The following is an 18,579-nucleotide window of genomic DNA, read 5'->3' on the forward strand; positions in this document are numbered from 1 at the left end:
TTGGAGTCCAAAGTTTTGAAATTTCAAAAGCAATTTGAAAAGCAACGCTCCGATTTCAGCCCCCTATTGAGAGACAACGTATAGTCAGTGGGTGCGTGAGGTGAAGGTCTGCGGTGTGGAAATGAAAAATAGAGCTCTTGTGGTGTTCTTTGGTTTCTTCGAGTTGGAATCTGGAATAGTCACTTGATACCTGATGGTAGCAAGTAACTGAGCACACAGTTTGGGGCTGGAGAAGAAAAGAAATCGGAGAGAGTCGCGGGGCAGATTGATGGGCTTCTTATAGACGGGGGGAACTCCAAGAGAGGACGTAATACCTCGTCGAGACCGTGGTTCTCCATTGCAGTAAACGCGTCAGAAAGACGATTGACGAGAAGGCAGCCATGCCTACCAGAGCTGAGAGCGCTCGAGATCATTCTTTTTCTCGAGATCTGTGGGCGGGAAGGTGTGTTGTCACCTTTATTGCCCCAAATTGTATGGGTACCACATTTCCTGTTCCTGAATCTCCCGGGGAAATAAGCTTATCAGCGGCGGATCTGCCTAAAAATAGCATGTCAACCTGCATTTCCGCAGAAATGCTCCAATCATGTTCGACGCTTCAGAAGCTTTCCTCAGGGTTCTCGTTCCACTATTCTACAACTTTCAATGATTGGTTGAATCTTGAGAAGTGTGTTCTGTACATCATACTTAGAGAATGTCTTTCCTTAGAAAGGAAGAAAACAACATACCAGCTCTGGGTCGTCCATTAATAGAATGGTAGAATCAACTCGAAGACCTTAACTCTGTCTTTTCGTGTCCGACTTTGGTTTTCTGCTCGCTGCCCTCGTTGGGGAGACAGAGCATAGTAAATACGCAACGTCCAGTAAAGTCCACCGAGAAGAGTTTAGTTGACCAAGCTTTTGCCAATCTGCTTGTTCCTGACTTTGTTGGCTCGTCTTCTTTATCCTGTTCAAGGCAGAACGAATAAAACAAAGAAAAGAAGGTACGAACACAGGTACAAGCTCTGTACGTCCAATCGAACTCCTTGGAACATACGCAACAAGCGTTTCTCCGTCTCTTCGTTCCATTCTTTGAGAGAAGTCTCTGGCTTAAAATAGAACGAAAAGGCAGAATACAAAGTCAGGATCAACCAATTGAACTCGCAGATCAGCTCAGGAAACGTTCCGCTGTCTTTTCCTCGCTTCTGACGTCGATGTCTTTTCGTCCAAAATATCTGGGTCGCGCTTTCTCTCTCCAAATTTGCCACCTGATGTCTGGGAGAAAGAATTGGGGGTCTCAGCGCTTCCCCCCCTCTCCTGCGCCACTAGTTTTGACCTTCTTCTTCCTAGGCCGCGCGACGCCGCCAGGCGACGAGGCAGAAGCGCTCCCGTTCGACGCTAGACTATCCCGTTTCCTCTTTTCTGCCTTAGCATCTCTCTTTTTGCGCCGCTCCTCCTTGATTTTCAATCGCCGCTGGACTTCCTCTGAAATATCCTCCGTCTCTAATGCCACAGGCATCACATCTGCGACTTCCTGCTCAGCGCCGGGAATAGCGAGATCCAGCCGCTTGCGCTTCGACGACCGAGAAATCTCCGCGGACGCCCGGTCCTGCTGCGCCTGCATCAGCTGGATCTCTGCCTGCATGACGTCCACGTCCTCATCCGCATCCTCGTCCACTCGTGCCCGCTTTTGCTTCTTCCCTCCTCTTTCTCTTTCTTTGGGGTGATTACTTCGTGACGAGTCACTAGTGCCATTTCCCGCTGCCTCAGGCACTCCAGCAGAAGGATTCCGTGTTTCGTCGTCAATTCCCATCTGCCTCCCTAGATTTCGGCTGGAACCGGGACCAGACTGACTATTCATCTAAACGACCCATTAGAACCAAAGAGAAGTTGCCAGGACGTGCTAAGAATGACTCACGAGCTTTTTCTTGATTACCCTGAATTGCATCACTAATTTATTCGTCTTGTCGGCCATCGAGGAAACCAGTCGGAAGGAGTCCCCATCGCCCGCGACTTGGCTCTTCACACTATTCAGCATCTCCAGGTGAGATAACAGGATGGACTCATGCTGCTTGCAAATCTTTGTTGTCAATTTCAGTCAGTAATTAGCCTGCTACATTGTATTATCTACCCGGGCAGCATGCATTATCCACCCACCTCCGACCATGAGAATAGCTTGCGCTTTGTGTCATAATTTCCGGATTGAGGAATCCCGTCTGCTTCATCGCTAACGTCTTCAACAAATGGGTTTAACGGGTGCTGGGTATTGCTTGATGGCATTATGTGCCGTATTTCAATCTTGACCTTGCGTTGAATTAAAGCCCGCAAATCCTTCGATGATCGACGGACCCGTCAATATGAGCCGAGGGTCCCGGCCAAGACTCCGCTACTGTCGGCCATTCACATTAGCGGTCATTAGTGCCAGATGTGGAGTTGTCCCGTGGACTATGTCGCATCTACGGAGTACTCTGTATTGTCTAACTATACTTCTCATCACTGGCGCGCTGCTTGAAGTTGCCAGCGCATAATTTGATAATAGAACTCGTATGTAGATTCCATTTTTGAGCTCTTAACATGCTGATGGCAGAATTATGTGCTGTACTATAGTAATATCCTGACACCCTGTGACATTGAAAATCGTACATAACCAGATGCAAAGTCTCATCTTCGCCCAATACGCCATTTCAAAGCATCAATCATGCTCCCACACAGTCCAATAGTCATACAGACAGCCCCCCGCGGCACCAAAAACCCAGCCCAACTACCATGCACCAGCGTCAAAATCGAACCGAGAAAGCTCTTTCTGCGCATCTTCGACATCCTTCTTTGCCTTCATTCGCATGTAGAAGATCGGACAGTCTCGAGACGAGCAGATTACCTCGCAGTGCAAGCTACCCTGACATCGCTGGCATTGAGTCCAGAGCCGTCCAAATCGAATCTCGAGGTCCGATACTTTGGTCAATGTTTTTGTGTAGAGCTCGCCGATTCGAGGGCGGCAAAGTGCGCAAACAGCGCCAGCCATTTCTTCTTTACCAGAAAGAGGCTTCTTGCATCCCATACAGGTTTGGGTCTTCTTCGCAAACTTCATCAGACCTCCCAAGGTCGGCGCCGCTACTGAGATAGACCGCGTGTGTTCACCAGTCAGAAGTTGATTGGCTTTCTTCTCTCCAAGAATGGGTTCGAAAATACGACCCAGAGGATTCGCCAGTTGGTTGTCAAGGTAATATTTGGTGTCGATCGGAATGTTGTTCTCCAGAACGTATATAGGATCTTCAGACTTCTCATAGTTCTTCGAGCCTCCAGCACCCTTGACAATGACATAAGCCACACGGTCGCCGAGAGTTGGTGCAGAGCCTGCATCACGTTTTCGCATCCGCTCCGCCAGCTCAACGTGTGCCTGCTTGGCTGTGTAGTCGGCTTTTGAAAGCGCTTTGGTGATCACAAGCTTTGACATATCGATCTTGTTCTGCAGGAGATCGGAGATGGTTTCCTTGACGTAACTGCGCATCATCAAGTCAGCGAGGAAAACAGCATGGAGGGGATAGGCCATCACTTACTCCTGAGCCCCATCGATGTCTCTCTCAATCAAAATCTTGTGCAGCACCGTCTCGATGACATTTTGAACCAACAGACAGTTATCTCTACGGACGGTTTCAATACCTTTTGTATCCATCTTATCGAACTTCTTCGGGTTGGTCCAGTAGAGCCCGGCGTATCTCTTCTTGTTGATTAGAAGATAGGGGAAGTAGACCTTCTCAAACTCGAGTTTGATTGGTTTGGGAAACTTGGAAGAGACATAATCGGCTGCCTCCTGTCCGAGCTTCATGGCCTCTTCCAGTTCAGTCACGCCAAACTTAACCATGACCGAGTCGGTATCACCGTAAATGACCTTTGCATCATGGGAGTACCCATTAGCGATAGTATATCTGGCTTCAACCTCCTGCTTGGTCTTTTCAATCATTTGACGTCCGTAACTGGTGGTACTACTCGCAATAGGAAGACAGGGCAATTTTCCGACTGTGGCACCAGTAAGACCATACACACTGTTGGCGCTGACCTTCAGGGCAAGCTGTCTTCCGTTCAGCACTGCTTTCTTGAAGGGGTCCGTTTCGACGGCCAACTCTTTTTTTGCCCGTTTCCGAGCTGCAAGCAATTCTTCCAGAATTTGCGATAGGAGGCCTTTGCGCACTTTTGTTGTGCAGAACATGTCGCCGTTCGGAGTAACAATGTAGTCTTCATCTTTCTTGAGCTTCAGTTTCTCAACAATATTCTTGTTTAGCAGAGTCGTGTAGCATAGGTTATGTGCTTGGATAATCGAAGGATATAGAGACGCGAAATCAAGGGTTGCAATCGGAACACCGTAGTACCCGCGAATTGGTTCAATAACGGTAGCCCCTTCGTAGTCTTGTTCATCCGTCGACTTTATATTCGGGATGACAAGCTGTTGCTCAAGGGCTTTGCGAAACAGCTGACTAAGGAACTTGACTTGCTGGCCGCGGGAGAGAAGAAAGTTGAATGGTACGCCCGTGACTCTCGCCATCTCAGTATAATTGACCAAGCACATCAGCTTGTCCATCAACCGTTGTGGCAAGTACGCATCCTTCAAACAATACACGGCTAATCGCCGCCTCGAGTCTGGGGTTCCATTGAACAATTCCGTGATCATCGTATGATGGACATCCTCTTTCTGCTCCTTAAGGAACTCGTAAGATACGGAGTTCAACGTGTAACTTCGCAGGTGATAGTCTCTTTGGACCAACTGCAGAAGATCGAGTTGAATCCTTCCGTTAGTGTTTGTTGCCTTCGTGTCTCGATTACCCATCTGCTTGCTGGAAAAGCTTGTGGACGTCGCCTGCGACGCCATGCCCTTCAGACGTGTCCAGTATGGGAATCCAGTGCATTTGAGATGCTTAGCCCGGTCCAAGAGATAGGGAAAATCGAAGTTGGCGATGTTATATCCGATTATCACATCGGGATCTACCTTCTCAAGGAAGTCGCGCCAAGCCATCAACATTTTCTCCTCTTTGTCGAATTCCAAGATCTGCGTGTTCACAATCAAGCTACAAGTATCCAGAACGAAAACATTTCGAATGAATGGTTTCGATTCTCCATAGCGGGTGACAACGTTTGCTATCTGAATGACGGGATCATGATTCGGCTCCGGAAAGATGCCTTTGCGTCCGGCGCACTCGATATCGAAGGACAGGATGCGAAGAGGCGCCATTTTAGCCCATTCACCATTGGGCGGGTGAGAGATCAGGTCACGATAATCGATGACAGCTTCAATCTGGCAATTTGATAATTTCTCCCGAGGGCTGAGCAGGTGGTATTTTCCGGCCTTTGCTTCCACCCATGACATACCAGCAATGTCCGTGTCAATCATGAACCTAAGAAGATACTGGATATTGTCGAAGGTGAGAATACCACCATCAGCGTTATTCCACAAGCCCTTATAATTCAAGCCTTGCGCATTATTCTCCAGCGCACTTCGGACTTTGCTGATGAACTTCGGTTCCGTGACGGTGATCTTCAGATAATAACTCTTCTGATTTCCTTGAAATCCATAAATGTTCTCTCTCATTGTTATTTGAACAGACTGAATGACTGGTTGAAATTGTCCTAGTTTACTCTCGAGAAAGGCACGGTAGGGGTCGCAATCTTCCTTGGTGAAATTCACCGGCGCCGCGATATAGAGGTAGTGCTGAAACCCGGTGACATGGAGCAAAACTGATTGCCCGGCCTGCATTAAACCCATTAGCAAACCAAACCGACTGGCAGTGAGGGGACAAATCTACCTCTGTAACACCGAAAAGTCTAACAGCTGTCTTTCCACCAGTAATCGTTCCCTCTTCTGCATCAATCTGCTGAAAGCAGATGTTATCTTTGGTCTCATCAAAGTCACCCAAAGGTGGCCGCTCCCATTGTTGGTCCTTTTCCGAGTTGCTATCTTTCAGCCCGTTGATGTCCTGGGTCAACTTTTCCAGAACTTCCTCTTCGAATTGGCTCTTCTGAGGTTGACTTGAGCCGAAGGATTTCCGCAGGCCATTCTGCGATAATGAATTAACTGTGGCGGAGGGTCCTGCATCGAGCTTTCGTTTCTTCACTGTGCCAGGGGTGTTCAGTAGGCTGCGAGGATTATTCGTTGCATCACCCAGAACCCGCTTCTGGGGCATTGCGACGGCTTCAGGCATGGTGGCGGATCATACACGAAGTCTCGTAATTCCGTTGATGGGGAGAAGGGCCGTCAAGACGAGAAAGAAACAGGGGTCAAAGAGCTTTAGAAAGTCACATAGATGGAAATGTTATCGGCAGACAATGTGCTCCCCGATTCGGGAAGTCGTGTTCTGGTCGCGCCTCGGACGTGACGCTCTATACGCGTGTATCAGATCACGTGCCTGACGTCGCGCCTCTTCCTACACAAACTGATGGAACTCATATTTGCTTACATTACTGGAAGCAAAGTAAAAGAAGTCGGGCTTTATCAAAATGACTTCCAAACGATGCACCAGATGGAATATTATTGATTTTCTGGACGTTATCTCGAAGAATCGGTCGCAGCTCGCCTGCTTGAATGTTAGGTTGGAAAGCCAATTTGGGATTCCTCTGCAAGTATATCTAGGGAATATAGGTACATTGTGTTTAATGAAGTTTCGACAACTTGGATTCAACATGCAGCCCCTGTCGCGAAGTACTCTCTATCGCGATCGTCTGTTCTCATTAGTGCTATAGATGCTGTTATAACCTGCCAGCGACTCCTCCTTCAAAGCTTGCATCTCCTTACCCTGGAACCGGTTTGGGTCCAGTGCTTTCTTCAAGGACTCGTCAACTTCTTCACCCTGAATCAGCTTGGTCAAGAATTTAGCTGACCCAGCCGCATGAGTGACCCACACTGCAGTGGCCATATATAGACCTTTGATTGACGAGATCCTGCCAACCAAAGGCAGATTGTCCGGTGTCATGGAGAAGATACCATTGAATTTCTCCTTGATGGTCAAATTCGTCTCAGCAGGTATCAAACTGCGGGCGCGCTCCAGTGTTGCGTCGAATGCGTCGACCCAGTCACCAATCGCAGTCTCATTGGGCTTGTGATAGAGCGGCTTGTGATCATAAGCGCCAAGTCCATAGGCTGTGCCATGATCACGGGCATACACGTGGAATTCAGGCCATCGAACAAACGGTGACTTGCGGGGTTTTGGCTGGCACTGTTCTCCATACATGTATGGATGCGCAACAGGAATGACCGGAATCGGCACACCAAAGTCGCAGAGATCCTCTGACCAGATGCCAGTGGCGATAACCACCTTTTCTGCTTTAACTAGTCCAGATGTAGTTCGGACACCGTTCACACTGCCATCTTCCTGAATAATCTCCTTAACATCTGTTTCTAGGAAATGAACGCTATTTTTGCGCGCCTGGTCTTGGAAAAATGAAGTGATTCTAACAGCATTTGCGGCCCCGTCGCTTGCGAAGTGCAATGCAGACAAGATGTCGTTCTTGACAAGATCAGGTGCCAGTTTAGTTGCCTGCTCAGGTGACAGTAGTTCGGCAGGCAGGCCAACCTTCTTCGCCATGTTGTATCTGACCTTCAATCGTTCGACGCCCTCGAGAGCGGTAGCGACTTCAAGCCCTCCGATGCTCTCGAAAGCACCGGGTATCTTCTTGTATTCACTGACGGTGTCCACTGCTAGGCGTGTAAGAGCCTCCGATTCGTTGTATTGACCAATGAATCCAGGCGCATGCCCAGTAGAACCTTTCAACTGAGAGAACGAGCGATCGATGAGGACGACTTCATTGCCGTTCTCTAATGACTTTGATAGAAAGTAAGCCAAGGCTGACCCAACAATACCACCGCCGACAATAGCTATTTTGAATGATGCTTCCGAGGGATCCATCCTTGCTCGGGGGCTTCAAAACCTAAGGGATTAATGACACTTTCTGTACCATCCGTCCACAAGCTCTCAACAGGGAATCTGCCTCCTTTTTATGTTCATGGTGGGGTTCGACGAAGTAGCGTCATGAATACGAGCTATACGTAGAAAGGGGTTCGACGCCGACAACAATGAGTACCCGCAAATACGCGTGTTTTCGACGACAATTAGCGAGAATGAGTCGAGTAAGAGTAGACCCCGATACTGCTATCGCCGCTTCGATAAGTCAACTCATAATTATGCCGTCAAGAATGGCCCTACTGTACTGCGTAGTTTTGATACAGAGGCATTGTGGCCTGGCGGCCTGAGGCATAAAATGCGCCACTCCAAGTTGAAAGTCCGAAGTTCGGCCAAGAATGGGAACACGTCTTTTTCGACGTCCAACGGCTCGAATTTCTACGAAGTGATGCGTACTTTTAGCAAATTAATGGTTTAATTCACAATGCTTGGCCAATATGTTGGATGCCTGGAGGAAAGTTTGACCCACTAATGTCGACTTCACACGCCCTTTCTCTGGCATCTGGCTTTAGAATCTGATGGAAGCCTGTGAGAATTGACAGCCTGGTCAAAAGCCATCCCCAAAAGAAGGGAATATTTACCACATAATTTACCAAGTGAACCCGGGGCCATAGCTTCGGAAAAGCCCATTGAAGGAGCTGACACTGGACTTTCTTACTCCGTCGACCAATTGGCGTTGAGTAAACAATCCTAGCAGTCTATACCGCGAGTCATTAATCATTCACGATATACATTCGTGCCTACTCTCACAATTCAGACCTCTGGTGCATTGCGACGCAGCCTATTGACCCACTGCTACATGAAGCAGGTCATCTGTGCTGGCATGGCTCCCTTGTAGCCGTGAAATCCACCCCCTAGGCATTGCGACTGATCGTGCCCCTCGAAATGTCTATGTTCAGACCAGCTTCGGAGATCTCTTCTTCTGAGTCTCAATCCAGCTCCGATGAAAGCGACCATGGAATACTTCCAACAGCCTCGAGGAAGACCCGGGGCGAGTCTCATTCCGGGAATGGTGCACGGACTGCATCCTTCGATAGGGAGTCTGGCACTGAAAACATCTCTGAAGCATCAATGGACGTCCTTGATGTCGAAGCTCAGGGTCATACAGCATGGATGACCTCCGCCTTGCTCGAGTTTTACTGCCTCAGCAAAGCAACAGACATCCTCAATGCCAGGGAAGGCTCTCAGATGCGGTACACTCGGGACTCTCCGGAGGTACAGCATCTGGCCAAAAAGATGTATGCCCATCAATCGCAGCTGCTATCGACACATGGAATGTTACCTGGAGGCATTGAGAGCGACGAATGGGAAGAGAGAAGACAGAGGTATCGCGAAACCCTTGATGGAATTGGCCTGCAGGCCCTCAAAGGGCTAAACTTGGATGATATCCCTAAGCAGACGCCGTCTCTCGATGCAACGAAAGACGTCGTTTTGGCTTCCAAAGCCTCAAATCGGATGCAAGTCCATGTAAAAACGGATTTTGCACGACCTGCGCAAATGAGGCGTCAATACAGCGGACTGTTGGGGTTCAGAGAGCAAGATGCCGGAAGAGGCGACGCGCACGCGCCAGAGCATCAGCCGTTCGCCCTCTTGGGTAGTTCGCCTGTGAGCTTCCCGTTATTCAGGCCCAATCCGCCACCACCGACTCCAGCTATATCTCGTTATGCGACGGAATTCTCAGAAGTGAGAGTCCTCGGTCGCGGATCATTTGGCGAAGTCTATCATGTGAAGAATCATATTGACGGGCAGAATTACGCAATCAAGAAGATTCCGCTGAGTCATAGGCGGCTTCAGCAGTTGCAAGGCGGCAATCAAAATCAACTAGAAAGTATCATGAAAGAGATACGAACCCTTGCTCGACTGGAACATACCAATGTTGTCCGATACTATGGTGCGTGGGTGGAACAGGCTCATATATCTGACCTTCTTCACTCAAAGAATATGAGTGCAATGGAGTTCCAGCACGAGGAGAGCCACAGCCTGTACGTGGAAGAATCAAACGACGAGCAGAGTTTCGGAGTGGTATTTGAACATTCGGAAGTTTCTGCAGTTGAGGCACGCTCAAATTCTACGTCTGCTGAATCTGAAGCCGATGCTTCTCATCATTCGCGACGTCGCTACAGTCATGCTACGTCATCGTCGCGCTTCTCAAAGAATAGCTTAACAAGGAGTCTTGAGGACGACGAGGAGGTCGAGTCGATCCCTCGAGATGTCAATTTTGCGTCTCACGGTCAGCTGTCGACGATTGGCGGCACCGATGACGATATCTTCACCGACGGACTCAGTTACGATGCGTCCAAGCTGCAGATCCAACGAAGGCGTCAAAATGGGTCTCAGCTTCCTGCTGTTGTTCTCCATATTCAAATGTCTCTGCATCCTATCTCACTGAACGCATATCTCAGTCCTCAGTCTGTGGGCCCCATAGAACATGGCCACCCGTCTTCACGGCGTCACTGCTTCCATATGATACCATCGTTGAGATTAATGCTACGTATAATCTCTGGGGTGGAATATCTGCACGCCAAAAGCATAATTCATCGTGATCTGAAGCCGGCAAATATCTTCCTCTCACCATCCGAGAATGGCGAACTCGATGGGTGCCCTTCCTGCATGGCGAATTACGGGTCCACACCTGATTACTGTCATCCCAGAATAGGAGACTTTGGTCTTGTCGCAGATGTATCACATCTGAATGACTGTCCTACCCCCTCTTTCGAGGAGAATCCAAAGCTCGAGCGTGTCGTTGGCACGGAGTTTTACCGCCCACCCTTGACCACTAATGGAGAGAATTACTCTAATGGCATGTTCCAAACCGGAAATCATCAATTCAGTTACATCATCGACGAGACCCTTGATGTTTACGCTCTTGGAGTTATACTTTTTGAGCTTCTTTATCGTCTGAACACTAAGATGGAACGACAAATGGTTCTGACTGACTTAACAAAGGGCACGAATCGACAGTCACCGACCAGAATTTGCATTAGAAACACTGTATTCCCAGCAGACTTTGCACAGAAACTCGACATGGGGTCGATCATACTAGAGGATGGTGTGTCTGTAGCTGACTCGTTGATGAGGTGTATCAGCGGCATGCTAGAGCCCAACCCTCATCGACGCTTGCGCTGTGCGGATGTCAAGAGAGCTCTGGAAAATATTCTGGACGCTACTGCCACACAGGATCGTTCCTGTTGACGCTATTGAACAAAACTGGTTGAACTCTTTTCATCAGCACTATGCTCGGGCCTACAGCCGCCTCGATGCGGGGAGGAATAGAATAGATGTGAACATAATTGAAATCATGACCCCTATATAATGCATAGATATGTATCTTGAGTTCATCTGGGGAGTCTGGATTAATGCTGCAACTCCTCTCTACTCATCTTTAATAAAACCGAGTCAATGACGAACAATAAAACCCGAGGACAGTGTATTTACACAAAGTCGGACCTGGAGAAATATACATTATCATTATCCTCTTTATCATAGGCGAGCGTCGGGCCTCGGTTTCATGGGATTTCCATGATGCATCACAGGTTCACAAGCCGTTTTCCCCGCATGATACGGTGATCCCCAAACTCCTCCAGGCATAATATGTAACATTATCTATACATAAACGCGTAAGACAAAGCTTCCTTAACTCTCAATTCACTTTGAGGGTCATCATCTATACCTCTTTCTCTCTTCTCCCCAAAAGCTCTTATCCCAATTGTCAGAAAAGATGACTCGTAAAGATCCCCCCCCGACAGCTCCCTACAGCGAACCCCTTCTTCCCCAACTAGACATCAAAAACCCCTACTACACAGACCTCCACCACGAACTCCGCGCCTACGTCCGCAATTACGTAGAAACATCCATCGTCCCCTACGCTCAAGACTGGGAAACAGCGGGTCAAGTCCCCGAGGAAGTCCGACGGCGCCATTGCGACCTGGGGTTCGGAATTGTCCATCCTCTAACCTCTGAGGAAGACGCGGCAGGAATCTCATTACCCGGTAACGTGCCCCGTGAGAAATGGGATACGTGGTGTAACCTCATTGTTACGGACGAGCTTACCCGGGTCGGATATGTGGGTGTTATATGGGGCCTGGGGGGTGGAAATAGTATCGGGTGTCCGCCTATCGCCAGGTTCGGAACCCCGGAGCAGAGGCGAAGATGGTTACCTAAGGTTGCGAGGGGGGATATCAGGTTTTGCTTGGGGATTACAGAGCCTGATGGTACAATTTATGATTTTTACATCATTTAAAGGGGGCGATAGTCTCGCTGACGGGATACTAGCTGGTTCAGATGTTGCGAATATCCAGACGACTGCAAGATTAGATGGTGATCATTACGTTGTCAATGGGGCGAAGAAATGGATCACGAATGGTATCTGGGCTGATTATTGCACTGCTGCTGTGAGGACGGGGGGACCGGGAAGGAACGGCATCAGTCTGCTTGTGATTCCTTTGACTGCGCCTGGGGTGACTCGCCGGCGGATGCACAATTCAGGCGTCAATGCCAGTGGTATGACCTGCCTGCAAAAGAAATTCCCATGATTGATGCATGGCAGCTGATCGGTCAACTAGGGTCGACGTTTCTTCAATTCGAAGATGTTCGGGTACCGGCTGATAATCTAATCGGAAAAGAAAACAAAGGCTTCCCCATCATTATGTCGAGTGAGTACGCCCCCCCAGAAAAAGAAATCCAGGTACTGATATTGTCAAAGATTTTAACCCCGAGCGTCTTACTCTTGCATGTGCCGCTTTGCGGTTGGCTCGTGTCTGCGCAGAGGATGCCTTCCACTACGCAGTGCAGCGAGAGACCTTCGGCGCGCCTCTCATCCAAAGACAGGCAATACAATCCAAAATCTTCCGGTTCGGCCTCATGATCGAGCCTGCGTATGCATTTATGGAGCAGCTCGTCAACATCATCGAGCTCACAAAAGATCGACCTGCTGACGACGTGAAGATTGGTGGCATGACGGCCTTGCTGAAGGTAATGTCTACTAGAGCTCTTGAGAAGAGTGTTCGTGAAGCGCAGCAGATCCTGGGAGGCGCTGGGTATAATAAGTCCGGAAGGGGAGCACGAATTGAGCAGATTTCCCGCGACGTGCGAGTGCATGTAGTTGGGGGTGGTAGTGAGGAAATTATGATGGGTCTCGCGTTACAGGAGGAGACCAAGGCCCTTAAGACGCGGAGGCAGGCTCTTGAGAAACAGTCGAAACTTTAGGATGGTAACTCAGTGCAGATATTCATGTTTCCTGTGTCAGATGTTCAAAACTCACTACAACTCAACGATTTAACTAGCTATAAAAACAAGATCCAATTTTGCGGGAGTTTCAAAGACACCCAAAAAGTCTGAGGGCAATGTTAGTCTTCCGACCACGATCGCAGGGGTTCAAACTAGCTCCCAAGGATTGATCGATTCATGCTTCTCCTCCAGCTGTTGCACTCTTCTATGAAGTATATTGAGGTGGGCAACAATGTCTTTGATCGCCTGCTTAAGCAAAGGCAAGTTGTTGATAGTTTCTGGTCCGAGAGGAAACGGAACAACCTTGCCATCGAGACGTGACCTTGGAGCCGGTATCTGTCTATCAGATTCTTTTACCTGTTCCTGAATAATTGTCTGAATATCCTCCTGGACAGGGACAGCTTGTTCTTCGCCCTTCTGCACTTCCTCCGCTACACTGCTATCGGTAGTATTCGCCAAGGACTCTTTGGAACTGAGCGATAAATCTATAAATTCATCATCTTTGAGTGCCCCTGGTGCAATCGTTAACAAAGTGAAGCAAAGTCAGGATGAAGCTTACAGTCAACTCACGGAGGTCACAGTTGTATCTCCTACTGAACCGACAATTTGCGCATGCTCCGACAAGCTTCGAGCTCTCATCTGGGTTAGGTTCAACGACACACATGCGCCAAGTGCCTTTATTGTCTTTGCAGAAGCTGCATGGATCAACCGCCTCAGTGCCGCGGGTTTGCATCAGCGCAGCCGTCAATGCCGTGCTGTCTCTCAGTGGTTTGCGTATAGGTTGGCCGTCTGCGTCTATCTGCCAGTCCAAAACGCGGATTGCAGGCAATTTCTGGTATCGCTTCTGCGCCTCGTTTGGGTTATCTCCCGCAATGGGCAGGTCGGACGTGTCTACCCCCATGATGAGCTCTTCCCTTTCTGAAAAATGTGATGTCAGCCTCTTCTGAGAGAACTGATGAAAGAATCACAAACTCATACCATCCTGAGAGCCCAACGATGCTTCACATTTGCCACGGCGACGAGGCCGGTATGGTCCTTCTTCCTCCTCGCTTTCGAATTCTGGGCGCGGTCGTTTAGGTGTAGCTATTCCGAACATACGAAAGATTCTGGGAGCTGACGGACTCAAGAGGTCATGGTACTCTTCCTTCTTCGTTATTTTCCTCATTTTGTGCCAGTCTAAAAAGTGGTTAGGATATGAGACTCTGAGATATTGGAAGGCGATGAGAAACGTCATGCAGTGGGCACCAACTTGTATACAAAGCAATGTTGCCGCGGCGTCAGAGTGAGAATGACCAAGATAAACGCACAACCACATCCCTAATGTGAAATATTCCTTGATTGAGGAATATATGGAACATCCAACCTCTCTTCATATCTTATCTCTGAAAGAGCTATGATAAGTAATCCATCTGTTCTAAGCCATATCTGCTCGTTCTTCCGAGGAAAGCTTGACCCTCTGTTGAGTACGAAAGTAAGTAGACCTGATTACACATGCAGTCTGAATTATTTTGTATTGCATCTTGTTACTCATAAAAGAAGCACTCCACAAGATCCTACATCAGCTAACAGCACGCTTAGGCCGCCGTAGTCTGCCCGTGTATAAATTAGTAGCCCACCAGCAAAGTAGGGAAGGAAGGAGGAAGAATGGGAAGTACACCGGTACGATTGCCGGCCGAACCCCACGGTCGACTTTCAGCACTTGATTATTTGATCAGATGTGAGAGTCTGTATAGATTGTGAGTACATATTCAGAGACCTCTAGAGCTATGAAAGCATTATTTGATCTTGCACAACCACCTTTCAATACTCAGTCGGCCTCACATGATTGAGATTCGCTTCCCTACGTGAAATGGACGGTGAAGAAGTTTCACAGCTGAGTAAATAAGCAGACTCATTCTACTGCAACTTCAATAGCTCTGGTAAGGTGTGGCTGATGATTGATTGATACCCCAGAAGTAACTACTATGAATCTATGATAGTTAATAGTTACTGTAAGTCTGTAACATGTATGGTGGCTATTACGTCATGCGGGGAAGGCTCTGTAACGTACTCTGTAACGGAGTTGTATTATAAGGTAATACTGCCCCCTGCTGTAATAATGATAGTGGGCCTATGAATGTTCTACACACCGATAAGCTGCATGCTAGTAGCAACTACCCGACTCGGTGGCAGATTCGACGATTCTTCTCCTGCCCCATGAATACTACATTTGAATAGCTGGAGCAGGTTTCTCCCAGCCTCAGTCATGAAAATGGAGAGCTTCGATGATGCGCCACGGCCGGTGGAGTTCGTCGAAGACAATGCTGCTTTAGCTAACGAGTATCCCTCAAGAGCTCCATCACAAGCAGACTACCGCACCCCAAGTTTTGCGTCTGACTTGAGCTCTACACTTGCAGAGGGATCCTTTACGTCTAACGGGACCTTGAAAGGAACTGAGGATCAGGTAGATACCACGCAGCGAAGACTTCCCGATCAAGAAGATGTCTTCAAACCTCCGCGGACCGCCTCTCCCTTCCCTCCCATGCCTTTCAGCCCGCCCCCAGCAGCTGAGATGAGCGAAGATGGACATGACGAAGAGGATGAGGAGCCTCATGTTGCGACATCGTTCGAGCGTGACTCGTCACCGACCTTAGCGCAGAAGCACCGATCGGCATTTTTCGATCTCGGCGAAGAGAGCATCAACCGCATGCACAAGATCTCATTGTATGAGACGGCAACTCGATTCTATATGGTGGGCATGGATCTGTCAGACACACGGTTTCGCATTTTAAAAATCGACCGTACGTCAGATACAAATGATTTGGTTATCGTCGAGGACGACATTGTGTACACAAAGAGTGAAATGAGCCAGTTGCTGGATGCGATTGACGATGGGAATAAGATCTCCGGCGGGTTGAAGCTCAGATGCAGCGCATGGGCCTTGCTTGGCTTTATCCGCTTCACGGGCGCATATTACATGCTTCTGGTGACGAAGAGGTCGCAGGTTGCTATGGTGGGCGGCCACTATATCTACAAGATCGATGGGACGGAACTCATCTCGTTGACAACATCGAGCTCCTCGAAGCTGAAGCCCGAGAAGAACCCGGAAGAGGCACGGTATATTACAATCCTTAATAATCTTGACCTGAGTCGGTCATTCTACTTCAGCTACTCATACGACATCACGCGCACCCTGCAACACAACATTTGCCGTGAACGCAAGCTTCATCAGGACGGGTACTCGAAAGGCTTCCATCAAGACTACAATACGATGTTCATATGGAACCATCATCTTCTCAGTCCCGCAATCGCAGCCCTGAAGAATCCTTATCAGTGGTGTCTCCCTATCATTCATGGTTATGTGGACCAGGCCAAGATCGATGTGTATGGGCGGCTGGCATACTTGACCATCATTGCCCGCCGATCTCGATTCTTTGCCGGGGCTCGCTTCTTGAAACGAGGTGCTAATGATCTGGGATACGTCGCCAACGATGTTGAGACGGAGCAGATCGTTTCTGAAATGTCCGAAACTTCATTCCATGCTCCCGGTCCTGCTCTGTACGCCAACCCTCTGTACACATCATACGTCCAGCATCGGGGGAGTATCCCTCTTTACTGGACACAGGACAACTCAGGAGTATCTCCCAAACCTGATATCGAGCTGAATCTTGTGGATCCTTTCTACTCAGCTGCGGCCCTCCATTTTGACAATTTATTCGAGAGATACGGTGCCCCAATCTACGTTTTGAATCTGATCAAGTCCAGGGAGCGGACGCCGCGCGAGTCAAAGCTTCTGAAAGAGTATACCAACGCCATCAACTATTTGAACCAATTTCTGCCTGGAGATAAAAAAATCATATACAAACCATGGGACATGAGCCGCGCTGCTAAAAGTCGCGACCAGGATGTGGTAGGGACACTGGAGGAGATCGCAGGCGAAATCATCCCGAAGACTGGCTTCTTCAAGAATGGATATGACGCAGATTCTGGCTTGCAGCTTCAGAATGGGATTGCTCGGACGAATTGCATCGATTGTCTTGATCGTACAAATGCTGCCCAGTTTGTGATCGCAAAACGAGCCCTTGGTTATCAGCTTCATGCTCTCGGGTTCATTGATGGCACCACTTTGGAGTACGACTGCGATGCAGTCAATCTCTTCTCTGCTATGTGGCACGATCACGGTGACACAATTGCCATTCAGTACGGCGGTTCGCACCTGGTCAATACCATGGCTACATACCGCAAGATCAACCAGTGGACCAGCCATTCTCGAGACATGGTGGAGAGTTTCAAGAGATACTACAACAATTCGTTCCTTGATGCGCAGCGTCAGGAAGCTTACAACTTGTTCCTTGGTAACTACATCTTTACTCAAGGTCAACCGATGCTGTGGGACCTGTCCACCGACTACTACCTGCATCATGCCAGTCCCAAATCTTGGGCTGAGAAGAGGCGACCCAACTATATCAACTGGTACACCCCTGAGAATCTGAAGAAGCGTGAACTGCCACCTCCCCCATCGCGCCCGAAGGAGCCTCTCTCGCGATTTGATGATTATTGGCTGGAGTATTATAGGCCGTTGGCTGTCTCGACTCTCCCAAAGATCTTCTCGTTCAAAATGAAGTCAACGTTCCACTACGTTCCGCACCACTTCAGCCCATTCGATGTGCGAATTGCTCACGAACAAGCCAATCGTGAGAGGCATCCGCAACGAAGTGTGAGAATACAGGAGCCAGGGAGTAGTGTCATTGAGCAGTCGAGGCGCTCACCCATGCACAGCTCGCCACGGAACCCCAATCATACACAGAACGGGTTGCAACAGCCGGACTTGACACAACCCTCCGCAAAGTGTACTAAAGACTCCATATATGAACTCTCTGTATCCAGTAGCAAAATACCTTCCATGCAGACATCCACGGAATCGGCTACACCCAGCAAAGCACAGATTGCTCAATGGACACTCGGCCAGCTAGTAACCGACTCGCTAAATCCGTCCGTCACTGCCGCAGAGGCCGAAGAATACGAGCGGTACATCAACCACCCGCTGAACGTTCCTCTCGTTGTGACATCAGAAGATGAAATTACCGCCGCTTCTGCTCAGCATGAGTCGAACTTGGACCTACTGGAATACGCTAATAAATGCAATATTGAAGAGGCCATACTCGAAGCTAATGCCGAGGAGAACCTAGCGGATTATGCCGAGTTTCTTACCGTATCGGAGGAAGGACTTACAGTTGTTGCAGAGGACTATGAGAAGAAACGCTATAAGCGGTACCGGCAGTGGCTGCGAGGAAAGAGTCTTTTCAAGCAAAGGGTCGATATATAATCCAATTGCTGCTCTTAGTCTATGATGAATTATGTTTTAAAGATACCCAAGATTGTCGTTAATGTGACTAAATTTGAGCATAGCTCACTTTGCGGAACCAACGAAGCATATTGCCCAGGTGTGTCCA

At 48.7% G+C, this 18,579-nt stretch overlaps 5 protein-coding genes across 5 annotated transcripts; 3 read left to right on the forward strand and 2 right to left on the reverse strand.

Moving 5' to 3' along the window:
* Position 1: 1 nt before the first annotated feature.
* Positions 2–6,301, reverse strand: AFUA_2G16600 (DNA-directed DNA polymerase delta POL3). The gene is made up of 7 exons (XM_750904.2): positions 5,771–6,301; positions 3,533–5,715; positions 2,133–3,475; positions 1,894–2,055; positions 726–1,836; positions 389–671; positions 2–332 (listed from the first exon to the last, which is right to left on the reverse strand). The coding sequence occupies exons 1-3, from the start codon at positions 6,164–6,166 to the stop codon at positions 2,737–2,739; spliced, it is 3,318 nt and encodes a 1,105-aa protein (XP_755997.1). The 5' UTR covers positions 6,167–6,301; the 3' UTR covers positions 2–332; positions 389–671; positions 726–1,836; positions 1,894–2,055; positions 2,133–2,736.
* Positions 6,302–6,670: 369 nt separating this feature from the next.
* AFUA_2G16610 (NAD(P)/FAD-dependent oxidoreductase) lies at positions 6,671–7,867 on the reverse strand (the record flags this gene model as incomplete). Its single annotated transcript, XM_750905.1, has 1 exon — positions 6,671–7,867. The coding sequence occupies one exon, from the start codon at positions 7,865–7,867 to the stop codon at positions 6,671–6,673; it is 1,197 nt and encodes a 398-aa protein (XP_755998.1).
* A 939-nt stretch (positions 7,868–8,806) lies between these two features.
* Positions 8,807–11,113, forward strand: AFUA_2G16620 (putative protein kinase; the record flags this gene model as incomplete). Its single annotated transcript, XM_750906.1, has 1 exon — positions 8,807–11,113. One exon carries the CDS (start codon positions 8,807–8,809, stop codon positions 11,111–11,113), a length of 2,307 nt encoding a protein of 768 aa, XP_755999.1.
* A 330-nt stretch (positions 11,114–11,443) lies between these two features.
* On the forward strand, positions 11,444–13,660 carry AFUA_2G16630 (acyl-CoA dehydrogenase family protein). Its single transcript, XM_750907.2, has 4 exons — positions 11,444–12,132; positions 12,194–12,421; positions 12,484–12,573; positions 12,624–13,660. The coding sequence occupies exons 1-4, from the start codon at positions 11,640–11,642 to the stop codon at positions 13,124–13,126; spliced, it is 1,314 nt and encodes a 437-aa protein (XP_756000.1). The 5' UTR covers positions 11,444–11,639; the 3' UTR covers positions 13,127–13,660.
* Positions 13,661–15,398: 1,738 nt separating this feature from the next.
* Positions 15,399–18,452, forward strand: AFUA_2G16640 (phosphatidylinositol-3,5-bisphosphate 5-phosphatase; the record flags this gene model as incomplete). The annotated part of the gene is made up of 1 exon (XM_750908.1): positions 15,399–18,452. One exon carries the CDS (start codon positions 15,399–15,401, stop codon positions 18,450–18,452), a length of 3,054 nt encoding a protein of 1,017 aa, XP_756001.1.
* Between the last annotated feature and the right edge of the window lie 127 nt (positions 18,453–18,579).

This window comes from Aspergillus fumigatus, chromosome 2 (assembly GCF_000002655.1).
Source record: "Aspergillus fumigatus Af293 chromosome 2, whole genome shotgun sequence".
Classification (NCBI taxonomy): Eukaryota; Fungi; Ascomycota; class Eurotiomycetes; order Eurotiales; family Aspergillaceae; genus Aspergillus; species Aspergillus fumigatus.